At 41.6% G+C, this 24,506-nt stretch overlaps 1 protein-coding gene across 1 annotated transcript; it reads right to left on the minus strand.

Moving 5' to 3' along the window:
- Window positions 1-8,980: 8,980 nt before the first annotated feature.
- LOC114680869 (zinc finger protein 709-like) lies at window positions 8,981-23,813 on the minus strand. Its single transcript, XM_028854041.2, has 4 exons — window positions 23,603-23,813; window positions 11,824-11,950; window positions 11,556-11,616; window positions 8,981-10,918 (listed from the first exon to the last, which is right to left on the minus strand). Exons 1-4 carry the CDS (start codon window positions 23,603-23,605, stop codon window positions 9,154-9,156), a joined length of 1,956 nt encoding a protein of 651 aa, XP_028709874.1. The 5' UTR covers window positions 23,606-23,813; the 3' UTR covers window positions 8,981-9,153.
- Between the last annotated feature and the right edge of the window lie 693 nt (window positions 23,814-24,506).

A 24,506-nucleotide genomic window follows, 5' to 3' on the forward strand; every position in this document is an offset into this window, starting at 1 on the left:
TACAAGCACAATATTACATAACTCCAAATGGCCAGTCTGGAGAGACAACCGGTGCTACACAATTCAGCCCGCCCCCTCAGATATATGTAAGGATCAGATTCAAAAAGGGACACCAAGTCAGATTGCTCTTGGTGGCTGTCACTAAACTGGAGGTCACAGTCTCTATCTGAAGCCCGGTTCAGCCACCCAGCCTTGTGAAGACATTTAAAACATGCTTATTAATAGTAAAAAGCAGAAAAAGGAGAATTATGCAATATGGCCATGTTGGAAAGAGGACCAAAAACATCCAGAGACCCCCAACAGTCCATCTTGGGATTACTACAGTGAGATGGAAGTTTAAACAGAGGGCCAGGACACATTAAGCAGTCCAGGATGAGGTGCGATCCCATCCATCACTGAACTGTCATCATATCTAGGGGGATGACAATCTCTTTCTTAGAGAAGAGAAGTATTTTTGGAGAGAAAAGCTCCACCTCTGGTTGGCCCAGGCTTTTCTTCTCCCAACACGAGATTCCTGAAGAAATTCCAATTTCTTGGGTTTTTTTTGTTTGTTTGTTTGTTTGTTTTCGTTTGTTTGTTTGGTTGGTTTTTTGAGATCAGGCTGGCTTTGAAGTCAGAGAGCCACCTGCCCCGAATCCCGGGTGCTGAGATTAAAGGCATGCAGCACCACCGCCTGGTTGGGGTTCATTGTTTTAATACTGTTAAAACTAAGGCATCTTTTTAGAAAATATTCATTTCTGCCAGGTTAGTGACAGGGACACAAGATTTAATGTCAAACAGAATGGTGGGACCTGAAAGAAAATAACTTGGGACTACTCAGAAAGAGCAAGGATATCTATTTTAAGGGTGTGGGGAAAGAAGAGGTTGCACTTGGAGGAAGAAGTCTCCTTAATGCATGACTTAGAGGATGTGAGGGAAGTGAGGGACATATCATTCGAAGGAATGTATATCCTTGCTGGTTTAGGATCTGGTTGCCTGAGGAGTTAGTTGTAGGGGTGTTAGGTTTCGGCCAGAGGCTAGTCAGACCACTTTTCCGGCAGTATTCCAGATACTGGCAGGCTCCCTACCAAGAATATGTCTGTGACTCTAACTGGTTCTCTGGTACCCAGGTATGAGGAAGGAAGTGCTAAGTCCTGGAGACAAAGTAACTCCATTTTGGATAACCTGCTTCTCAGAGCTGATTCTGATGTACCTGGTGCCGCCGCAGGGTTAGTTCAGCAGCTAGGCTGGGTTTGTACTCAAACTCCCAGGTGTCTGGATTAGACAATGACAGGCCAAGGAACTTAGAGACAGACCACACCATATTCTCTCTGGCACTAAATCTTGTGGTCTCAAGGAACAATCACTTTTCCAGTGTCCTCTATCCTATCAAGACCTTACAGTGAGAACTACAGAATCACATCAGGCTACTTGTCAGTTTCCCTCAACTCCCTTGAGGGACTGAGAATCACAGAATTACAGTTGGGTGCTTGTCAAACAAGCCTCAGTAGCAGTGAGAACAGCATCAGCATTGATGGTAGAGAGAGGCGGCTGCAGAGGGGTGGGACCTCAGAGATATCTGGTCATATCTAACAATATGGACCTTACATAAGTGGTTTGTGAGATGACTAAATTCACACTCCATTGCTATAAAAGACTTCTCCTGGGGTTGGGGATTTAGCTCAGTGGCAGAGCACTTGCCTAGCAAGCGCAAGCGCAAGTCTCTGGGTTCAGTCCTCAGCTGGGGGTGGGGGAAGAGACAAAAATAACAAAAAGGGGCTGGAGAAATGGCTCAGCAGTCAAGAGCACTGGCTGTGCTTCCAGAGGACCTGAGTTCAATTCCCAGCACCCACATGGCAGCTCACAACGGTCTGTAACTCTAGTTCCAGGGGATCCAACACCCTAACACAGACGTGCACGCAGACAAAACACCAATGCACATAAAGTAAAATAATTAATTAAAAGATTTCTAGCCAGCACTTGGGAGGCAGAGACAGGCAGATTTCCAAGTTCGAGGCCAGCCTGGTCTACAGATGGAGTTCCAGGACAACCAGGGCTGTTACACAGAGAAACCTTGTCTCGAAAAACAAACAAACAAAATGACAAAAAAAGACTTCCACCCCTTTCAGCAATGTGTGAGGGCAAAAAAAAAAAAAAAAAAAAAAAAAAAAAAAGGGGGGGGGGATAAGAGATCATTTATTCTGGAGCCAAGTATGAGTGACCATGACCTGAAAATAAATTACCCCAGCAGTATGTTCCAATGTGGTAACAGTATCGTGATGTTTTATAGTTACAAAGTTAAGAGACTTGAAATATATTGGTGGAAACATTGGATAGACAGATTACAGAAAATGGGGACATTTCTAATACATGTCTCAGACTCCCTGACCACATGCTTAGCCTTCTGGTTGGTAGAAGCAAGTAGCGGGCTAAATTAATATCTTAAAAAGATTTTACCTGATAACCACAAGAATATTAGGCCCAACCCGGAAGTGGGCAAAAAATGGCTAACAAGAGGGTTAAAGACAGTCCAAGACAAATTATAATTAAGCTTTAGGACCTGCAACATTCTAACCTCTCCAGTCATTGAAGCTATAATCACCTTTCTAGAACATTCAAATTCCAGTGTGGCTTCTTTCCTTCTTTTGAATTGAAAATAAAATATTTTTGAAGCAGGGTCTCACTATACAGCGCTTGCTGGCCTGAACTTGCTATGTGGAGTAGGCTGGCCTCTAATTCAGAGATCCATTTACCTGTGCCTCCACAATGCTGGGATTAAAGGCATTCACCACCAGGCCTAGAAAATTACATATGTGTATAGTGTATGCGTGTTTCTGTATGTGGGTATGTGCACACGTGTGTAGGATTGTGCAGAGCCCCAAAGGGGGTATCACATCCCCTGGGCTGGAGTTACAGTTGTTTGTGAGCAACCTGATGTGGGTGCTGGGATCTGAACTTTGGTCCTCTGCAAGAGCAGAAAGTGTTCTTAACCAACGAGTCATTTTTCCAGCCCAAAGATGAAGTGAGTGGTTCCTTCCTCCCTTCCCTCCTTCTCCTCTCCCTTCCTCCCTCCTTTTCCTTCCTTCCTTTCCTCTCTTATTCTCTCTCTCTCCTTTTTCTCCTTGTTCTTGAGGTTGGGGTGCATTCCTTCACACTCTCTCTCTCCTTTTCCTCCTTGTTCTTGAGGTTGGGGTGCATTCCTTCACACTCTCTCTCTCCTTTTCCTCCTTGTTCTTGAGGTTGGGGGGTGCATTCCTTCACACCCCCTCTCTCCTTTTCCTCCTTGTTCTTGAGGTTGGGGTGCATTCCTTCACACACTCTCTCCCTTTCCTCCTTGTTCTTGAGGTTGGGTGCATTCCTTCACACTCTCTCCTTTTCCTCCTTGTTCTTGAGGTTGGGGTGCATTCCTTCACACCCTCTCTCTCCTTTTTCTCCTTGTTCTTGAGGTTGGGGTGCATTCCTTCACATACTCTCCCTTTCCTCCTTGTTCTTGAGGTGGGGGGGGTGCATTCCTTCACACTCTCTCTTTTTCTCCTTGTTCTTGAGGTTGGGGTGCATTCCTTCACACACTCTCCCTTTCCTCCTTGTTCTTGAGGTTGGGGGTCCATTCCTTCACACCCTCTCTCTCCTTTTCCTCCTTGTTCTTGAGGTTGGGGTGCATTCCTTCACACTCTCTCTCTCCTTTTCCTCCTTGTTCTTGAGGTTGGGGGGTGCATTCCTTCACAAACACAATGACATCAGGGAGCCGGCTGTGGCTGTAGCACTGCACACTTCAAACTTTTTCTACTTCTGTCTCTTTTTTTTTTTTTTGTAAGTTCATCTGCAGCCTGCGCGTTACTGGCCTGTCAGCACTGTCTACCTTTGGCAGAATTATAAGGTGCCTGCGTTAAAAAATGAATCAAGAGGAAACAAAGGAAACATTTGAACACACTCAGATAAGCAGGCTGTTGAAATTCAAGATCACATTCTCAAGTTCAAAAGCCAGAGTTAACACTGAAATTGAGCGCAGGAGCAGGTCACTGGAAAGTGGTCAAGGACACATAAGAATGTGGGGTGGGGGTGGTGGTGGTGGTGGTGGTGGTGGTATTCTCTGCTATGCGCAACCCCAAACTTGAAACTGTGACTCCCCAAACCTTCAAATTTGCCAAAGAGACATTATTCTGTAGGTCACCTGAAGATTTTCACCTAAGGCCGGGTGTTGGTGGCACCCGCCTTTAATCCCAGCACTCAGGAGGCAGAGCCAGGCGGGTCTCTGTGAGTTCGAGGCCAGCCTGGACTACCAAGTGAGTCCCAGGAAAGGCGCAAAGCTACACAGAGAAACCCTGTCTCGAAAAACCAAAAAAAAAAAAAAAAAAAAAAAAAAAAAAAAAAAGATTTTCACCTAAATGGTCACTCACAGAAACCTTTTATCCAAGGAACTACCTATCCCCAAAGAGTTTTACTTTAAGTCTGATCTTCATAGATTTTTTTCTTCACGCATACAGGAAGACCTTGCACGATAAAAACACTCTCCACAAAACACCACCTCTAAGACGGTTATGCCCCAGCGGGGCCAGAAGCTCCGCCTGTCTCTGGCCTCCCGCTTCATTTTCCTCCTCACGCTCTGCAGCTCCTCACAATCAGCACTTCTTGGGGAGCAATTCTGACCAGCTGGAAGTCGAGTGTTTCCAAGAGGTAGCTGAGCAACATACCAAAGGACACTTCAAGGCCACCCCACTGAAGGGTCACAATGTGCCCCCACTCGGCCCACTTGCTTATTGACATGCTTCATGCCAACATCCACAGGGTCATGAGACAAGGATGGTGACTCAAAATCCTTTCACTGCTAGGATGCTCCTCCATTCTACTTCTGTGTTCGCGTACGAAATCGAGAAAGCGCTAAGACACTTCATTTGGATTTTAAAATGGGGCAGAAGCCTATTCTTTGGCAATGCAAAGATTGCAGCTATTTCTAGGTAAGCAGGCCAGCACGGAAAAGGACAGAACTCTCCGTTCTGCTCAGCTTCTAGTTTTCCTTTTCCCCAGCTGGTGGTTGTCAGGTCTCCACCTGGGGATTTACATATTCTGCTTACCCCTTTGAAAGCATCTCTTGAATCCACCCCCACCACCATTGACTCCCGGGGTCACTTGGGTTTCAGACAGAGCTTGCTTTGTAGTGGATGATGTCCTTGAACCTCTGACTGTCTTACTCCTCTCGCCTGCCCTCCTGGTTTCTCAATCATTTTCTATAGTCACTCTTGAGGCTCCAGATAGTGTCACTAGGAAGCAGCAGGGATGGCGGGTCTCCAGGTAGCTCTGGGCCCCCGAAGACACACCTGGAAACTCCATGTAGCAGTTCCAGGATGAGGCTTCCTGACAAGCAGCAGGTCCTGCCTGGAAGGTGTAGCAGAGAGGGGTGTGTAGACATCGGAGCCACCAGTGTAAGAAACCTACTCTGTCTGTGTAACAGAATTTGTTTTAAAAAGATTTATTTATTATGTATAGTGTTCTGCCTACATGTATGCCTGCAGGCCAGAAGAGGGCACCAGATCTCATTACAGATGGTTGTGAGCCACCCTATGGTTGTTGGGAATTGAACTCAGGACCTTTGGAAGAACAGCCAGTGCTCTTAACCACTGAGTCATCTCTCCAGCCCCCATAACAGAATTCTTGAAGCAAGGAGATCAGGTTTAGAGGCAGTCTGGGAGATGAAGGCATTGTTCAAGGCCAGTGCAGAAGCAGGACACAGGCAAGAGCCTCGTGAAGCAAGCCAGGTGAGAGAGGAGGGGAGCCTGCTGGAGTGGGGCAAGATAGCCACCAGGCCATTAGATCTTGAAGTCTCTTTTATATCAATAGTGGATGATGTAAGGAGTTTGGGGCCAGAAGTAAACAGATGAGTACCGATCTTCTGGCACACCTCTGGTACCTCCTCATACATATCACCTCTGGTGATAGTGAATCTTCATTAGTTAGTTTGAGTGCATACAGAATCACCATGGAAACATACCTCTTTGTCTATGAAGGGTGTTTTCAGGGAGACCCATCCTGAATATAAGTGGCACCATTTCAAGCTCTGGGATTCAGGACTGAATGAAGGGATGGAGGGTGGGGACATGAGATGAGCACCAATCTGACTATAGAGGCAATATGGTCAGCCAGTTGTCTTGTTTCTAGTCACACAGCTAAGGCTCCTCTCACCATGCTTTCCTTCCATTAGGGACTACAAGCCTTCTTAAATCTTGATGGAAAACACAGGCTTCCTTCCTTAAATTGTTTTCAATTCTTATTTTGGTTTTTTGTTTTTGTTTTTCAATACAGGGTTTTTCTGCATGACACTGGCTGTCCTGGAACTCACTCTATAGACCAAATGGCCTTGAACTTCACAAACCAACAGCTTGTATGTTTTAGCATATACAGACTAGAGATTTTAGCAAGAGAGAGACATGAAACTATAAGTCTATTTGGAGCCAGGTATGGTGGCACACACCTTTGATCCCAGCACTTGGAAGGCAGAGGCAGGCAGATCTCTGAGTTCAAGGCCAGCCTGGTCTATAGAGTGGGTTCCAAGACAGCCAGAGCTACACAGAGAAACCCTGTCTCAAAAAAAAAAAAAAAAAAAAAAAAAAAAAAAAAAAAAAAAGATTCTATTTTGGAGGCAATGAGAACCACTGGGCAGAGGGAAGAGGGAAAGAGGTAAAAAATGGGTGAAAAGAATCAAAGTACATAGTATACATGTATCAAAGTATCATAGCAAAACCCATTACTTTGCATAATACATACCTTTTTTAATTTAAAAGAAGAAACAATATGCAGAAATTACTTCCCCCAATCTGAACTAAATATAAGAGTCCTGAAAATGACTAGTCTAAGGTTTAACATTCACTAGGTTGAGTATAATTTCTTGCTATATTTACCCCTTCCTATGGGTTTATCAGAACATAACCAAATGGGTAACTAAGAACATCTGTATTTGTGAAGAGCAGTAAACAGTATATTAGAGGAAATACTGTAGTGCTGCTACAGTAACTCAGAAAAGTAAAAACTGGCCCAGAAGACTGGTGTTCAAAGCAAAGCCGAATCTGCTGCTGTGAAGGCATGTGTCCCATGCTTACACCACTGGACACTGCTCCTTTATAACTAAGACAAAAGGAAAGGACACTCTGTAAGGCTGCCTGTAAAACTGACCAAGTATAAAACATTCTGAATCGTGAAAATGAGCCAAGCAACCTCTCTTCACTAATGTGAGCAGTAATTTCCATGAATTAAAATTTTCTTCATGTCATTATTTGAGGCCTTCCAAGTAATAATTCCTATGATTACCAAATATAGAATTCTACTCACATCTCAGTACATCCAACATAGAGGCACCTAACTATATCTAAGCAACCCCATAAATCCCTTTAAGTTAAACACCAATCCTGCCAGAATATCCATGGAATGTTCTTACTGATGAGACATACTGGCTTACTGTGCACAAACAGATTTAGTACAATTTATTACATGGTACTAACAGTCTTTGGCAAAAGGCCACAAATACCAACATCTCTCTTAGTATAGTGACTGGAGGGGAAATTACAATAAAAATCAATGGTACAACAATACAAACATCAAAATAACATTTACATGAGAAAAAAAACATTAGTCATATATGTACAATAAAAGTGGCTGGTGACATGAAAAACTAGGAAAGCTTGTAAATGTGATGTGATCTATGATTATAGAGTGACATTTATACCTACCTTCTAAGTAGACTAAGAATTAACACTTGTTAATCTACAAGTGGTTTGAAAATAATTTAAAGGACAAGGAGACAAGAAATGTTAGGAAAAAAAACATCAGGTAGAGAAGAAAGTTAACAAACAAAAATATATAATATGAAAATGAGTTCTGTTCATGGAAGAGAATGATAGTCTACAAAAAATGGTAAGAGCTTGCCATATGAATTAAGAGGGAAAAATCTCAATATTCACAAAAACTCATTTTTTTCCATGATACAATAATCTCAAGGGCTTGAAAACAAGACTTTCTTTTGAGCCTTCTGGCATTACAAATAACTATAAACTCATCAGTGAATGTACAGAAATTAAAATAAAAGGAAAAAACCACCTGATTTAATGCAAAAAGATTTCATCCATTAAACTTGTATGCACTATTGCTCTAAGAAACCTTACTAAATTAATGTAATGATAGTGTACCTTTACCTTCTTTTCTTTCTTTTTCCTTTTTGGTTTCCATCTCCTGTACTTAAGCAATCCTTCACTTCACATACTCAGTTTAAAGATAATTTTCAGGGGCTGGAGAAATGGCTCAGTGGTTAAGAGTGTGTAATAGTCTTGCAGAGGACAGGATTCAGTTCCGAGCAGTTCCGAGCACCCACATGAGACAGCTCACAGCTGCCTATAATTCTAGCCCCAGAGAATCAGATCTCCTTCTGGTCTCTGCAGGCACTACATGAATGTGCACAAATTCACACAAAGACAACATGCATATACATATAGTTTTAAAAAGAGATTTTTTTTAAAAGCAAAAATGTGAAGCATGGAGTCCAAAAAGGTTCTTTTAAGAATGAACTACCAATGCTGGATGTGGAAGCAGACATCTTTCACTCAAACATTCTAGAGGTTGAAACAGGAAGATAATTTGATCAAGGCCAGACTGGATTACATGGCAAGACTATTTCTGAAAAACAGAAACAAATCGCTAATAAATTCCAATAAGTACAATATATTTACAAAGTTTTCTTTAGATATTGGATTTTCTAAAACAAACAAAAGTTTGTATTCAGTCCTTCACATAATTGACATTTATGGAAATTAATGTATGAAATTTTTTCAAAGGACTGTCCCACTATTTGCTGCTACTGAGTTCCTTGTGCTTTGACAAGGAAAGATTTTATTGGGGAAGTATTTGCACACGTGTTCATATTTGGACATCTCTTCTAGTCAAACATACAAATATGTTTTTTCTTTTCTTTCTTTTTTTTTGAAACAGTTTTACTATGTAGCCCTGAGTGACTAGGAAATCAATATATAAAACAGATTGGCCTTGAACTCTGATATTCCCTGCCTCTGTCTCTCAAATTTTGGGATTAAAGGTAAGCCACACTATGCCTGTCCAAACATGTTCTTTCTTAATCCATGAATAGGATCAAAAGATGTTCCACATGTTTAACTTTATAGTTCTTTGAATGCAGTCTTATGAAGACTTTTCAAGTTCTGAATTCAAGGTTCCTGTCTGGTGAGTTCTTCTATGTCTGTGGAAAGAGCTATAATAACTGAAGGCTTTCCCACATTCTGTACATACAAAGGGTTTCTCTCCAGTGTGACTTCTTTCATGTGACTTAACATAACGAAAAGAACGGAAGGGTTTCCCACATTGTGAACATATAAAGGGTTTCTCTCCAGTGTGGATTCTTTCATGTATTTTGAGGTAACTAGGAGAACGAAAGGCTTTTCCACATTGAACACATGCATAAGGCTTCACTGTAGTATGAGCTTTCTCATGTCTTCTCCATGATATGCGACTACAGAAGGCTTTGCCACATTGCTTGCATAAATAGGGTTTTTCTCCAGTGTGAGTCTGTTTATGACTGTGAAAGGTACTGAACCAACTGAAGGCTTTCCCACATTGCTTACAAACGTAGGGGTTCATGCCACTGTGAATTACTTCATGTCTTCTTAAATGATACAAAGAAAAGAAGGCTTTTCCACATTGCTTACATACATATGGTTTTTCTCCAGTGTGAGTTCGTTCATGTATTTGAACCTGACGAGAAGACCTGAAGGCTTTCCCACATTGTTTACATAGATAGGGCTTCTCTCCAGTATGAATCAATTCATGGTATTGAAGGGAACCGAGAAAAGTAAAAGCTTTCCCACATTCCTTGCACACATAAGGTTTTTCTCCAGTGTGAGTTCGTTTATGAATTTGAACTTGTTTAGGAGATCTGAAGGTTTTTCCACACTGCTTACATACATAGGGTTTCTCTCCACTATGCATCAATTCATGGTATTTAACTGAACTGTGACTAGTAAAGGCTTTACCACATTGCTTACATACACATTCTCCAGAATGAATTATTTTATGTGTTCGAAAAGCACTTTCACAACTGAAAACTTTCTCACATTGCAAACACACAAAGAGTTGCTCTCCTGTGTGAGTCCGTTCATGTTTTCGAAAGGCACCTGAAGAAGCAAAAGCCTTACCACATTTCGTACATTTATAGGGTTTCTCTCCACTGTGCATCATTTCATGGAATCGGAGTGAACTACGATCAGTGAAGGCTTTCCCACACTGCTTACACACATAGGGCTTTTCTCCAGTATGAATTCTTTCATGTGTTAAAAGAGAACTCGAACGGGCAAAGGTTTTCCCACACTGTTTACACATATAGGGCTTCTCACCTGTGTGGATTCTTTCATGTATTTGTAGTGAACTAGGAAAAGGGAAGGCTTTCCCACACTGCTTACAAACATAAGATTTTTCTCGGCTGTGATATTCTTCATGCCTTCTAAAAGAACTGGAAGAAGTAAATACTTTCCCACATTGCTTACATTCATAGTGTTTTTCTCCCGTAGAAGTCTTTTCATCATTTTGACCTGATGTGAGACAGTTAATGTCTTCATTACAGTGACTAGTTTTAGGTTTCTCCTTGGTGTGAATTCTTTTATGCTTCTGGAAGGTTGTGGTAGAACTGGAGATGTTGTTCCCAAATTCCCTATGTTTATTCAACTCCTTTCCATATTCCTGAGTGTCATATGATTTGTGTCCTGGGTTAGGATGAGGAAGGACATTTAGAGATAAGTGGCCAATAACCACTTCTCCATATACATGGTTTTCATATGTGGGAACTCCTGGACACGATTTCTGGTTCAGAACACACTCTGGAGTCCAGTTAAAGATTTCTGCTGCAGACTGATGACCTTCTGTATATTCACAGAGTCTTTCCAACAACTGGTTACTACAAAAAATAAAAAGTGTATTACTAAAAACGTGTTTATTAATAATTTATCACAAGAAGTGTTAACTATATCCCCTGTAATAATTTTCAAAAATGTTTGAATTAAATGTTCTGCAACATGGTTTAAGGACATTTACAATAAAAACAGAGGTAGTTGTGTGTAGTTGTGCAACACTGTCTTCATTACAGGCAAATGCTGAATGTCTATATTACCTTTAAATACATTGTCAATACTTAATACTGTATACATTTTTGATGTACTAGTGACTAAAATAATGTTGGATTCTAACATACTTGTATATATCTATTATGACATTCATCCTATTCTAAATTTTTTTATTTCATATACAATGCATACCCAAAGCCTGGAGATAAATCAATATAACATTTTAAATAATATAGAGTAAAGATAGTATATATGAATATGATAAAGTATTATTTGTGATATTACGATGCTCCAGCTGTTACTAATACTAGGATGTTCTGATTGCTGAAGTTAATGTGTAAGCAGTTTTGGAGAAGATTTGTTGAAATTAAAACTGTTTGGAACAAGATTTATTTGTATCTATTACTGCTTTGTAAAGTGTGCCAACCCACCAAGAGTCCCGAGGAACACTGCTGTTTCCTTACAAATTACCTTAGTTTTCTCCAGAGATTTTCATACTCATTTTCAATGTTTTGGTGTTCCCATTTGTTTCCTAGAATACAAACCAAGAAAAATGGATTACTTCTACAGGAGAAAAAAAGATTCTATCTAAATTCACAAATTCACAGTATAAAGTGATTCCACCAGACATATTCACCCACAGTGTTCTTTTTCCATAATCTAATTCATATAGTAGGACTGATAAGCAAAAAACACTTGTTCTTTCTTTGACTAAGTAAGAAAATAATGTCATCTTTACCTATATAGGCCAGGTTCCTCAAGTTTTCCTGCATCACATCTTTGTAGAGATCCTTTTGAGATGAATCCAGCATAGCCCACTCCTCCAGGGTGAAGTTCACAGACACATCCTCAAAGGTCACTGACTCCTAAAAACACACACATATATTTCCAAGAGAAAGGGTGAGTCTTACAGTATTAGAGATTTAGATTTAATTCATCAGAACTTGATATGATGCTATGTTCCACATGTATTCAAGTCACGTCCTTATACATACAATTTCATATACATGCTGATTTTTCATACAGCAATTCTAACAGCAGATTGGAGATATCTGGTAAAGCAAAATCAGAATGAGACTACCTCTTGTGCTGAAAATTTCTACAACACAGATCCCCCTACATTTTTATAGCAACTTTTGCATTACTTAATACCCAACAAGAGAGTCAACAATGACTGTCATGAGACTACATAATCTTATGCAGGCTGGAAAAAAAATGTTCTATCTCTCCTGTGGTATGGAAACTACTACTGGGAAGAATTCCTCTTTACTCTAACTCTAAAGAATGGTATGGCTTTTCCAAAGAATTGATGCCAACCATATGCTACTTTTGTTTTTTAATTTATTTTATGTAGACAGTGTTCTGTCTGCATGGTTGCCTGTACACCAGAAGAGGGAATCAGATCTCATTATAGATAGTTATGAACTGCCATGTGGTTGCTGGGAATTGAACTCAGGAACTTCTGGAAGAACAGTCAATGCTCTTAACTTCTGAGCCATCTCTCCAGCCCCTTGTTTTTTAAATACAGACTTCTTTGCATCTAATTTTGTTGTCTTAGGACTATGACCATAAGATTTTGAGGCTAGACAGAAATTTAGCAGGGAAAATTTGCAGTATTTTTGTGTGGTCATCAGAAATTAGTGATTGGAAAACACATTCTTTGCATGAAGAGTCTTAAAAAAAATCTGGCTTAGTGGATACAATTTAATCTCTTGTCACAACTTGTTAGGGACCTTAGTGTATCTTTAGTGAATGCACTGAAAAATGTTTGGGAGCATGTACCTGGCTTCTTATAGATCACTCTTAATTTAAAAAACTAAAAGTTGGGCATGGTGGTGCACACCTTTAATTTCAGCACTTGGGAGACAAAGGTGTATTTCTCTGGGTTCAAGGCCAGTGTGGTCTACATAGTGAGTTCCAGGACAGCCAAAGCTACATAGTGAGATCCTGTCTCAAAACAAACAAAAAATAAGTAAAGAGAAAATAAATAAATAAAATAAAAATTGAATGGAACTCATTAAAGATAATCCACAGTACTAGTAAACAAACATGAAAATAGAGGCAATACTAATAAAGCCATACTTGCATGCAGAGGCAATATTTTTATCTAAAGATAATCTTGTCAAAGACGATAAATACATTGTGCTTACTTAGTGCAAAAATGATAAAAATTATGTATAATTTTCAGTTTTTAGTACTTCCTTCTTGTTCCCAAATCTAGACAGTACCTTTCATAAATCCACCTTACAGCTTTATTTATAAAAGAATTGTTTTAAAAACTTTTAACATTGTTGTAAACTACATTTGTTTAGGAATATTAAAATGGTCTGGGCTAGGGGAATAGGTTAGCTCAGTGGTCAAGAGCACCTGTAGATCTTGCAGAGGGTCGAACACCCACATCAGACAGCTCAGAACTACCAGTAACTCCTGTCCCAGGGGATCTCTCTGGCCTCCGTGGACATCTGTACCCACATCATGCATATCCAGACAAGCAAACACACATAAGTACACACAAATAAGAAATACAATTTAAGAAATGGTGGACCATGGCAATCATGAACTCTCAGAAGAGGAACATATTTGTGTCTACTTGTATACCCATTGGTAAGCCCACCAAACCCAGATGGTTATTTCCAAATTCAGAGTCACACAGATGGCCTCAATTAAACTCTGTGGGGCAGTAACAAATAAAAAACAATGCCTATGAAAAAGAGATTTGCAAGGAAGAAATAGGGATGGCAGGAAGAAAAGGAATAAGAGACACTGTGGGGGAGAATAACCAGAATACATCATTTAGGTATGTGAAATTGTCAAAGATAAAATGTATTAATAAAGAGGAGGTACAGGTTTCTTAACATGTAACTTCAAAGCACCAAAATTCTACATATATCCACTGTAAAGGCAATTGATTGACATTCTCCTTTGAGATGCTTGTATCTACAGTTGGCCATGTCTTATTCTTTCTTTGGAGTCTCTCTTTCTAATAATCCCTGTGTTCTATTTTTTAAATTATCTCTTAATAAATCTCCAACTGGGTGTTATGGTGCATGCATTTAACCCCAGCACTTGGGAGGCAGAGGCAGGAAGATCTTGGTGAATTCAAGTCCAGTCTGGTCTTCACAGCAAGTCCTAGAACAATCAGGGTTACATAGAGAGACCCCATCACAAAAACGAACAAACAAACAAACAAATAAATAAATAAGTCTCCAACTCTGGTTCACCTTGGCTCATTCTTGTTTTTCTTTGGTAAAAAATGTTTCATGTATGGGCTGGAGAGATGCACTTGCCATGGAAGTCTGTTAACCCAAGTTTAATCTCCAGAATCCATATTAGAAAAACAAAACAAAACAAAACCTGACTCCCCAAAATTGTACTCTGACCTTTTAAATTTGTGTGTGTGTGTGTGTGTGTGTGTGTGTGTGTGTGTGTGTGGTGTAGTGTATGTATGTATGTGAACATGTATGTGTTAATGCACTTGCCCCATGCATGCATGTATAGAGACCAGAAGCTGGCTTAGATTGTTTTCCTCTAATACTTTCTACATTTTTAATAGGGGGTTTCTCCCTAAACCTAGCACGAGTTCCATCTAGAGTTGGAATCCACCAAGCGTCCAGGGTCTCTCCACCACTGCCTGCTTTATTTACCCTTCTACCATCCTCCACACCAACCCCACCAGCACTGGGGCTTGAGACGTGCCTGAGTTTCTGGTGATCCGAACTCAGGTCCTACGTATGCAAACACTTCATCTGCTGAGCCATCTACCCAAAATAAGGGTGTTTTATTAGAGGGGAAATGCCTTTTAAAATCTGTAAAAATAAGATTTTAAAAAAGGAACCATGAAGTTTACAAAAAAAAGTCTTATTAAAACTTATAGGTACCGGGGGCTGGGGATAGCTCAGTGGTTCAGAGCACTTTCGACTCTTCCAGAAGACGGGGTTCAGTTCCCAGCACCACATGACAGCTCACAATCACCTGTAACTCCAGTTCCATGGGATCCAACACCTTCTTCTGGCCTCCACAGGCACTAGGCACACATATGGTGAACAGACATACATGTAGTCAAAGCACCCATACATATAAAATGAACACAAATAATTTTTTAAGTTACAGGTATGATATATATTTTGGTAAAAGTTAAAGAAAAATGGGATGTACAATTTTTTAAACAACCCCCTACCCCTATTTTTTTAATGCAGACTTCTTTGCATCTCATTTTGTTGCCTTATGACTATGACCATAAGATTTTGAGGCCAGACAGAGTCTAGCTGGGAAGATTTCATTAGTTTGTGAAAACCTTGTATCAGCAGTTGACCGGCTCCTTGGTTGTCAGCTCTGACAGGCCCCAGCACGACCTTCAAATAGTGGGAAAGCTATAAGAAGGCACTAAACTATAGTAGGACTCCTCCTGTCCTGCTTGTTCCTCCTCTAGCTTTTATCAACAACTCCAACACTTCTAATAAGCAGACCTTCCATCTCCAATACCTTCAGCCATCATATCTATGGATTCCTTATACATGGATTTGATCAGAGATGCTGAGAGAAAAAAACTGCATCTCTGCCCATATAAGAGAAAGAGAATGCCAGAGAGCCAGAAAGAGTGAGAGACAGCGAGGACGAGATAGAGATAGATAGATAGATAGATAGATAGATAGATAGATAGATAGATAGATAGACAGACAGATAGACAGACAGGCAGACAGAGACTATGAAGGGGAGAAAGGGGGAAATGCTTTAAAATTGGAAAGGAGCTTAGGTGGTATCCACACCCCCATCTCCAATGTAAAGGATTGTGGCAAAATGGAAATAAAAAGTGAGAGAAAACACCAAAGCTTAAATATGTCACCAAGGGCTTGAGTTCCCAAAACGATTTGTAAGAGGAACTGAAGAGAAGGCTCAGTGATTGAGGGCACTGCTGCTCTTTCAGAGGACTCGAGTTCAGTTCTCAGCACCCATGCCAGGCAGCTCACAACTGCCTGGACTCCAGCTCTGAGTGACCCTTCTCTGGCCTCCATGTATGAATGCATGCATGCGTGCGCGCGCGCACGCATGCGAGCACACACACAAATAAAATAAACTTTTTTTTTTTTTTTAGAGATCTATAAGAGTAAAACTTTAGCCAAACTGTGATGGATCATGACTTTAGTCCCAGCACTTAGAAGGTAGAGGCAGGCAGATCTCTGTGAGTTCGAGGCCAGCCTGGTCTACAAATCCAGTTCCAGGACAGCCAGAGCTGTTACAAGTAAAACTTTAAAGAAAGCTGGCATACATATGATTAGGTTTACTATAATTAAAGTTTACTTCCTAATTCCACAGGGTCAGAATGATAGCTGTTCATCGTCTCAGCCAGTCTGTTCCACACACTAAGAAAAACTACAAAAGAATACAGCGAGTATTTGCACGCTTCAACTTCACTTTAAAATTTCACTGTTAGCCAGGCAGTGGTGGCACACACCTTTGCTCCCAGCACTTGGGAAGCAGAGGCAGGTGGATCTCTATGAGTCCCAGGCTAGCCTGATCTACAGAGATATTTCTAGGGCAGCTAGGGCTACACAAAGAAATCCTGTCTCCGAAAAACAAACTTTTACTTTTAGGGTTCTCAGCAATAGATAAAATAAAGCCCAAAGCCCACTGATTATAGACATAAGAACAGAAAGAAACAGTATTTCTTCCACCCACTTGGTGAGACCAGCAGTTAGGCCATTTCATGAGTCTACTTTGGGGAGAGGCACCCTAACTAATTACATTAAGTCACAGATCACATGCCCAAGGGTATCTGATGTTGTACAAAAGGAACAGAACAGTCCTAAGACTGATACTCATGAAAAAAAGAAAAGAAGAAGGATTTGAAACAAAGATGGAGAGGTGGTTCCATTAAAAACGACCTGGAGTGGTGGCACACACTTTTAATTCCAGAACTCTGGAGACAGAGGCAGGAGGATTTCTGTGAGTTAACAGTCAGCCTGGTCTACACACAGGGAGTTCCAGAACTGCCAGGATTACAAAAAGAGATTCTGCCTTGGGAGGAGGAAAAAAAGGAAAGGAAGAAATGAAGGAAGGAAGGAGAAAAAGAAGGAAGATCCAATATTAAGTTTAGTTCCCAGTACCTATGTCTGGCCTATAACTCCAGTTTCAGGAGACCTGATACCTCTGGCCCCCCCAGGCACCCGTATTCATGTGTACACACTCATACACATGATTCAAACTAAAAATAAAATCTTTAAGATAAAATCATTTAACAGGGTCAATACCCACTCAAGGTTTGACATGTCAACCTTCCTCAAATACCAGGATCAAGGGTGTTAAATATATGTTGATCTGGGCTGACATTTTCAGTCAGGGTGGGTTGAAGCCTTTCCCGGTCTGACTACAAAGACAACAGAAGTAATTGAAGCACTTGTGAGAGAGATTATCCCTCCAAATGGCATGCAGAAAAGTATCCAGGTAACAGTGAAGCTAAATGTGCTGGTTAGCAAATTTTGACACATTTGGGAAGTGTTAAACCTACCGATGGAGAGCAAGACAGCTACCACTGTTGGAAGCCAAATTTGAAGCAAGCTTTAATTAAGCCACATAGATGGGCTCTGGCCAGGTCCATACCCAGATTCCTGGAAAATGGCCCAGAATCAAGTTTTGCAAAGGCTTAAGATTCATTATATTTCCCATCAGGCCCAATTATGGGCAAGCATACATCATGACGTATTTCCTGCTTACATACCTCCTGCCCACATGTGATCTAGCACATCTGGTACAGATGGGTCAAACAAACTCGTTTAGGGGAGTGAAAACATTAGGCTTGATACCTCCCCAAAACAATAGCCTCCAGAATTTTAGGAACTGCCTGTCCTTGGGCAAGGGGCTTGCTAATCAGAAGCATTTTTGTTTCATGAATCTCCAAGGCATAGTAATTAAAACGTAAAATGTAGCCGGGTGGCGGTGGCACACGCCTTTAATCCCAGCACTCAGGAGGCAGAGCCAGGCGGATCTGTGTGAGTTTGAAGCCAGCCTGGTCTACAGAGTGAGATCCAGGACAGGCACCAAAACTACACAGAGAAACCCTGTCTCGAAAACAAAAACAAAAACAAACAAAACCGTAAAATGTAACTTTGGCTCTCACAGAAGGGAAATCTTAATTGAGAAAATGCCTCAACAAAATTTGCCTATAGGCTAGTCTTAGGGCATTTTCTTCATTAATGGTTGCCATGTTAGGGTCCAGCTCACTGTGGGTGATGCCACCCTTAGTAGGTGGTCCTTGGTGGTATAATAGGCTGAACAAGCCATGAACAAGTCAGTAAGCAGCACTCTGTGGCCTCTGTTTCAAGTCTTGCCTTCAGGTTCATGCTTCCACAGGGCTTGGAGGGCTCAAGTCTTAGACAATGTGTAAAGGATGAACACACTTCATCAAATACGGAGGCTGTACTGTGCCAACAGAGAGATCTTCATTAGGATCGAGTCCTGCACACTGTCCTGCTAAGAGTAATAGTAAGTTCCCCCAAAGTGTGTTTAGTTTGAGCCCTCACTACTATACTTAAACTGATGGTACTATCATAGAACAGGAATTAAAAGTTAAAAATCTGGGTATGGGCCAGTGAGATGCTTCACTGGGTAAACACTCGAGTTAGTTCCTGGGAAATGATGTGAGGAGAGAATGGACTCCAGAGAGCTCTACTCTAACTTACATACACATGCCATGACAAACAGACCCCCTCCTCATGCACAAGAAATAATGAACTGTTTTAGAAATTATGATTGCTCTGTATGGCAGAATTTATTTTGAGTCAGGGTCTTACTATGTAGCTCTGGCTGGCCTGAAACTCACTTTGTAGATCAGGCTGGCCTGGAACTCACAGCGAACAACCTGACTCTGCTTCTTGAGTACTGGGATTCAATGCCCAACTTGGGCAGACTTTAAATTTATCTAAAGCTTAATCACATGTTAGATAGTCTTTTATAAGTAATATATGCTTGAAAGCAGACTCTGATAGATTATTTGTTACTGACTGAGACATACCATGCTCATGAAGAATTTAAAGAATCTTCTAACTTGATAGACAATACTTGATTGATTAAACCAAAAGTTAAAGCAGTCTTTAGACTCTAACATATTAATTAACTCTAATATGTTAATCAATCAGTTAATTGACTCTAATATATTAATAATTAAATTAGTAGTCTCTAATATAAAAAAGAGAGTTTTTTCACTGTTAACATGTCTTTTCCTATCTCCGGAGTATTATTTGCCTCAGAGAAGGCTTCCAAGTCTTCCTATTTCTTATCCTTCTTGGCTGCTGTTGTATATGGCATACTCTGATGTGCTCAGCTTTCTGCCAAAGAATCCCTTATTGCTAAGAAGCTGAGCGAACAGCTGACCTGATTCACAGCAGCAGGAAACTATCTTCCATATGAAACAGCTGTTAAGGATAGAAGGCTTATTACTAACAGGGGGCAGTATGGGGACACTTTATAGAGTGTTAGAAGAGCACACCTGTACTTCATTTTGCAAAAAGGAATCTGTGCATGCACAGGTAAGTAGCCCAGAACACACACACTACACACTGCTAACCATTTCTGTACTGAGTTAACCTTTGATTTAGATGTAATCCAGAGGGTGACACATGAGGAATTCAAGACTGGGTGGCCTTGATGTAAGAGACAACCTCATACACAGAGAGAGGAGGGGATATGGAAAACAGCACCAACACCATAAATCTCTGAGACAACTCTGACCTCCTTGCCCAGAAGGGCAAGAGTAAACTATGAAACCATCCACTGCCTTTCTTTCCTTGCTCTTACATAACCTGCTGGGAAAGACAGATCTTTGGGATGTCAATCTGTTGTCTTCTCAGATTGCTGGTTCTCTAAATAAGACACAGTTTTTGGATTCAATTCCTAGCTCTGTTCACTGGATCTTGAAAGTGATACATAGCATGGACCAGTTTTCTAGTTCACTTTATCTTCCACCACACGCACAAGAGATTAAGGCAAAGAATCCACAACTCACAAACACACAAGTTTCAACCTTATACTAGTGTTGTGTATAGGGCAATATTAATTCACTCCAAATTCAAAGCAGGTAATACTCTGATTAGTGATAAACACATGAAAATCTAAAAGGAGTGTACACATACACATACACACACAGATATACACTTGCACACACACTCATGCACACATGCTCACACGCACATACTCACTCCACTGTGTTCCTCTGGATGCAAATCCAAAGGGGATGAGGACACAGCAGACCCCAGCACATTCACTCACCCGAATGTGACTCCTCTGATCTGCATATGCACAATGAATTTTAGTGTGAAACAAACGGTTTGCTGCAACCTTTCTCTTGGTTTCTTCAGGCCTCATCATTCTAGCCACTCAGCTACAAACCACGTAAACTGCTATCACCTACTTAATCACAAAAGAAAATTTTAGAACGTTTAAATAACCCAATATTTTATTTAAAAAAAAAAAAACCTCTACCAAGAGGGAAGCATCCAGGCAAAGCAATCTGTTTTGCTCACAATTACACAAAGAAACCTCCAATCAAAAAGCTAAATACTGGGGCTGGCGGGATTGCTCAGTGGTCAAGAGCCCTGGCTGTTCCTGAACAGCTAGATTCAATTCCCAATACCTCCGTGGCAACTCCACCTTAAGGAATCCAAAGCCCTCTTCTGGACTCCACAAGCAGCAGCCACACACGTAGTACACAGACAAACAGGCAGGCAAAACACCCATACACATTAATAGAGAAAACGTTAAACACTAAGCTTATTACATACATGCTCATCTGCCAACGGAAATTCAGAAACTGCCTGACAGGGGCTTAGGAGAAACAAAGACACTCTGATTTATGGTGATATTTTATTTGTACTGAAATATGATTTTAATTGTATGTTAATAAATAAAGTTGCCCTGGGGTCAGAGCTATTAGAGCCATAGCAAAAGCGTGGTGGTTAGAAGAGCTAGGTAGATTTCTGTGTGTTCAGGGATACAGCCAGTATTGGAGACATACGCCTTTAAGACCTGGAGGGCAGTACTTACAGGCAGTGATGAGGCAGTCATGTGGTTGGGTTTACAACCAATGAGAAGGCAGAACAGAAAGACTATTTAAAGACAGACAAACAGGAAGAAGCTCTCTCGGGGAAGCTAGGAGCACTGCAGGAGGTAAGATTTTAGCTCTGAGCTCTGACCTCTCAGCTTTCTCTTTTACATTGGCTCTGTGTTTCTTATTTTAATAAGACGATTGGTTACATCTACACTGATTGCATAGGAACCTCCAAGAGTTCTTGAAGTGCTGTGCCAAAGTACAGGACAAAGACCACATGCTCCATTACATGGGACACACATATGAACCACAAATACTTAAGCCCTTTTCTACATTATATTCTGAATAGAACAGCACTGTGGGTACAAAATTGAGCACATGAAAAGGTTGAATTTGACCCAAATATTGCAATCCTGGTTAAGGGCTATATTCACATAATTCTTCGTATTACAATTGTCATCATTATTACTTCTATTATGATTATTACTGCATGACTGACTGTGCTCGTGATCTAGGGAACTACATTATTAGAAACACCCTCAAGTTTTAATCCAAACAAGGCCTTCAAAATTCCCACTTTTTCCCTTAGCACTGTATACCTGAATTTATCAGTAGAAACATCTGGGTAGATTTTCCTTAAGTGTATCTCCTTGCTGTAGGCCTGTGATCATTGACCTACCCCAGCCTGGGCCAGCACACACCAGTTCCTGATTCTAACCCTAAAGACATGATGACCTCAGAGAAAAACTTTTCTCTAGTAGCCAACTGTGGAACCTTCCATTTTGCCAGGCTCTCCTACCTTCCATTTGCTCCTGCTTGTCCTTATTCACCACTGTTTTTAACTCCCTACAAGAGACACTCCTCTTTAGCCCAACCATCCGGAAGCTTGTAAACCTACCACGCAGGGCTTCATCCTATTGCAATACTCCATTCACACACAGTCATGGCCTAACTCGATGAAGATTCTTCATGTGATAACAACATTTAGAGGGGCTGGAGAGATGGCTCAGAGGTTAAGAATTCCCAGCACCCACATGGTGGCTCACAACCATCTACAATGAGATCTGGTGCCCTCTTCTGGCATGCAGACATACATGCAGGTAGAACACTATACATAATAAATAAGTAAAATCTTACAAACAAAACAATGTTTAAAAACAACCTCAGGCCAATAACATTATGATAGGGATCAATTCGAACAACCTGTGCACATGGATGTCTGAATTTTCTTGTGAGTCTGGCAACGTCAGAAGGACTTGGAAAGTTGGGCATTTGTTTAGAGTTGTAAGAATCCTTAGACCAAGGAGAGAGGTCATGGGATTTAAAGGAAGCTGAGACTCATAGGAAAAGCAGATGCCAGTGAAATGAAAGAGACAGGGTTGAGTGGGGCTGCTCTGAGTTACTGCGAACTGTGGGCACTACCAGCTTTCTGGCTGTGCCAAGCCTACAGTGACAGCTCGGCACTGGTTTATTCTGAGTGTCAATGTCAACAAAACACATAAGGCACAAATTGATAACTTATCTCAATAATGACATCTGAAAATAAATCAAATCATTAAAAAAAAAAAACGCCCACTAAAACTAATTCATCAACGTCATCAGATGTAAACCCTGCCTGAGACTATCCAAAGTGTAACTGGCTCACAAAAATGTCAAGGGACAGGAAACATATCACAGGGAAGGACCCCTGCCTCAGCACCAGGACTCCAGATCCAGTGCAGTTTCTCCTGCCACGGACCTCAGCTCACTTCCAACAGCCCATCCAACAGCCTGCGCTCAGGACCTGCATTGGACATCTCTGTCTGAATCCTCCTTGCTAAGTCTTAATCAGTTCACTGCCTCCAACCCGAGGAGAACCTCTCATTGTCTTCAGTCTCTTTAACCATTTCCTGGACATTCAGTAACCTGCACATTTGTATATCATTGTGAGAAATGTTCATGTGTAACCTGCCTGCCTCTTGACATTAGTGGTTAAGATTGAGATAAAAGAATCGCGGTTGCCAATGGCCAGCTCGCAAGGATAGTCGTGTACTCGTCAAATCGTAACCAACCAACCAAACAAACCGACAAAGGCTGTGAAATGACTGGTTATTAAGTAAATTGGGATATAATGGTATCCTACTTTTCTGACAACGTGCACAGAACCTGGGATCACCACACCCCGCGGCTGTTCCCCTCCCCCAAACCCCCTCGCGCACAGGAGCCCTAAACCAAGTATCCCCACGACTCTCCGCCTACACCGCCCAGACTGCAAAGACGCGGACGCCCAGGTAACCCGAGACGCTGCGGCACTGGGCGCTCAGCTAGGGACAGGACCGCGACTGCGCCTGCTGACCCAGCTCCACCCAGCGGGACCCGGGCAGCGCTGCCCAGCGGAGCCCGGTGAGTCACAGACGCAGACTCGGCTGCCCCGGGAGGCCGCGTCCCCACTGTCGCCTCCGCTGGCAGCAGCCTCCTCCTCACGCCCTGCCGCACGCACCATTTTCAGAGACCCGGAGTTCTGATGTCCTCCTGAGACTCCTGCAGTCAGACAAGAGGATGCAGATACCGAGGGAAGAAATCTGGGGGCCTCAGCCAAAGACACAGGACGACAATATGGCGGGGACACACAATGGCACCCCAAATGTTGTGCGGCCTCCGTCACCGAAGACCAAAACTCCTCATTGGACAGTTCACACAGCCACCAAATGTTCTCCCTGATAGGCCAACAATCCGTGCGCCCGCCTCCTGGATCCTGAGTGGCAGGGGAAGCATCTCCTTCCTCGCAAGTTGAAGTCATTGAGAGTCCCAGCAGACGATTTCACAGCTGGCCCTGCTTACTACTCTGGAGAGCACCTGGCCCTACCTGGGGAAAACTGCATTTAAAGCGCAGATTAACCTGGCTTTGCAGATACTTATTCAGGGAAGAAGTCCTGCTACTTTTTCCTTAAAGTGGGTTGCCGGTGACCTTAAAGAATCTCACATTGTCTCTGGAGACCGCTCATGTCCTCAGAGAAGACTGCCTAAGGCACTTCAGAAATCTCTGGGATAGACCAGAGGACCTAATATTATCACCTCTCAGAAGTGGGGAATGAAGCAAATATCCAAGTCTTTCTTACAAATAATTTCTCAATCTGTTTTCAAACAATAAATACGAACAAAGGAATGAGATTACTCAAGACACAGAGAACGTGAGATTTGTAGAGACAAAACTCCAAAAAGAAAATGAAAAATTCCTCCACTTTAACAACTGTTTCCTCAGTGTTTGCAGCCTGACTCAGCAACTTGTGACATATTACTCCAAACAGCTAGAACAGCGGTTCTCAACCTGCCAACCTGCGGGTCAAGACCTCTTGGGGGGGGGGGGTCATATATTAAATATCTTGCACATCAGATCTTTCCAT

This window comes from Peromyscus leucopus, chromosome 22, assembly GCF_004664715.2.
Source record: "Peromyscus leucopus breed LL Stock chromosome 22, UCI_PerLeu_2.1, whole genome shotgun sequence".
NCBI lineage: Eukaryota > Metazoa > Chordata > Mammalia > Rodentia > Cricetidae > Peromyscus > Peromyscus leucopus.

Bases quoted from the DNA above. Each gene is read 5' to 3' on its own strand.
- LOC114680869 (XM_028854041.2), bottom strand. The intron at 11,617-11,823 runs GTAAAGATGACA...TTTGTATTCTAG, and splicing joins GAGGAACCTGGCCTATATAG to GAAACAAATGGGAACACCAA. The intron at 10,919-11,555 runs GTAATTTGTAAG...TATTTTTTGTAG, and splicing joins AATCTCTGGAGAAAACTAAG to TAACCAGTTGTTGGAAAGAC.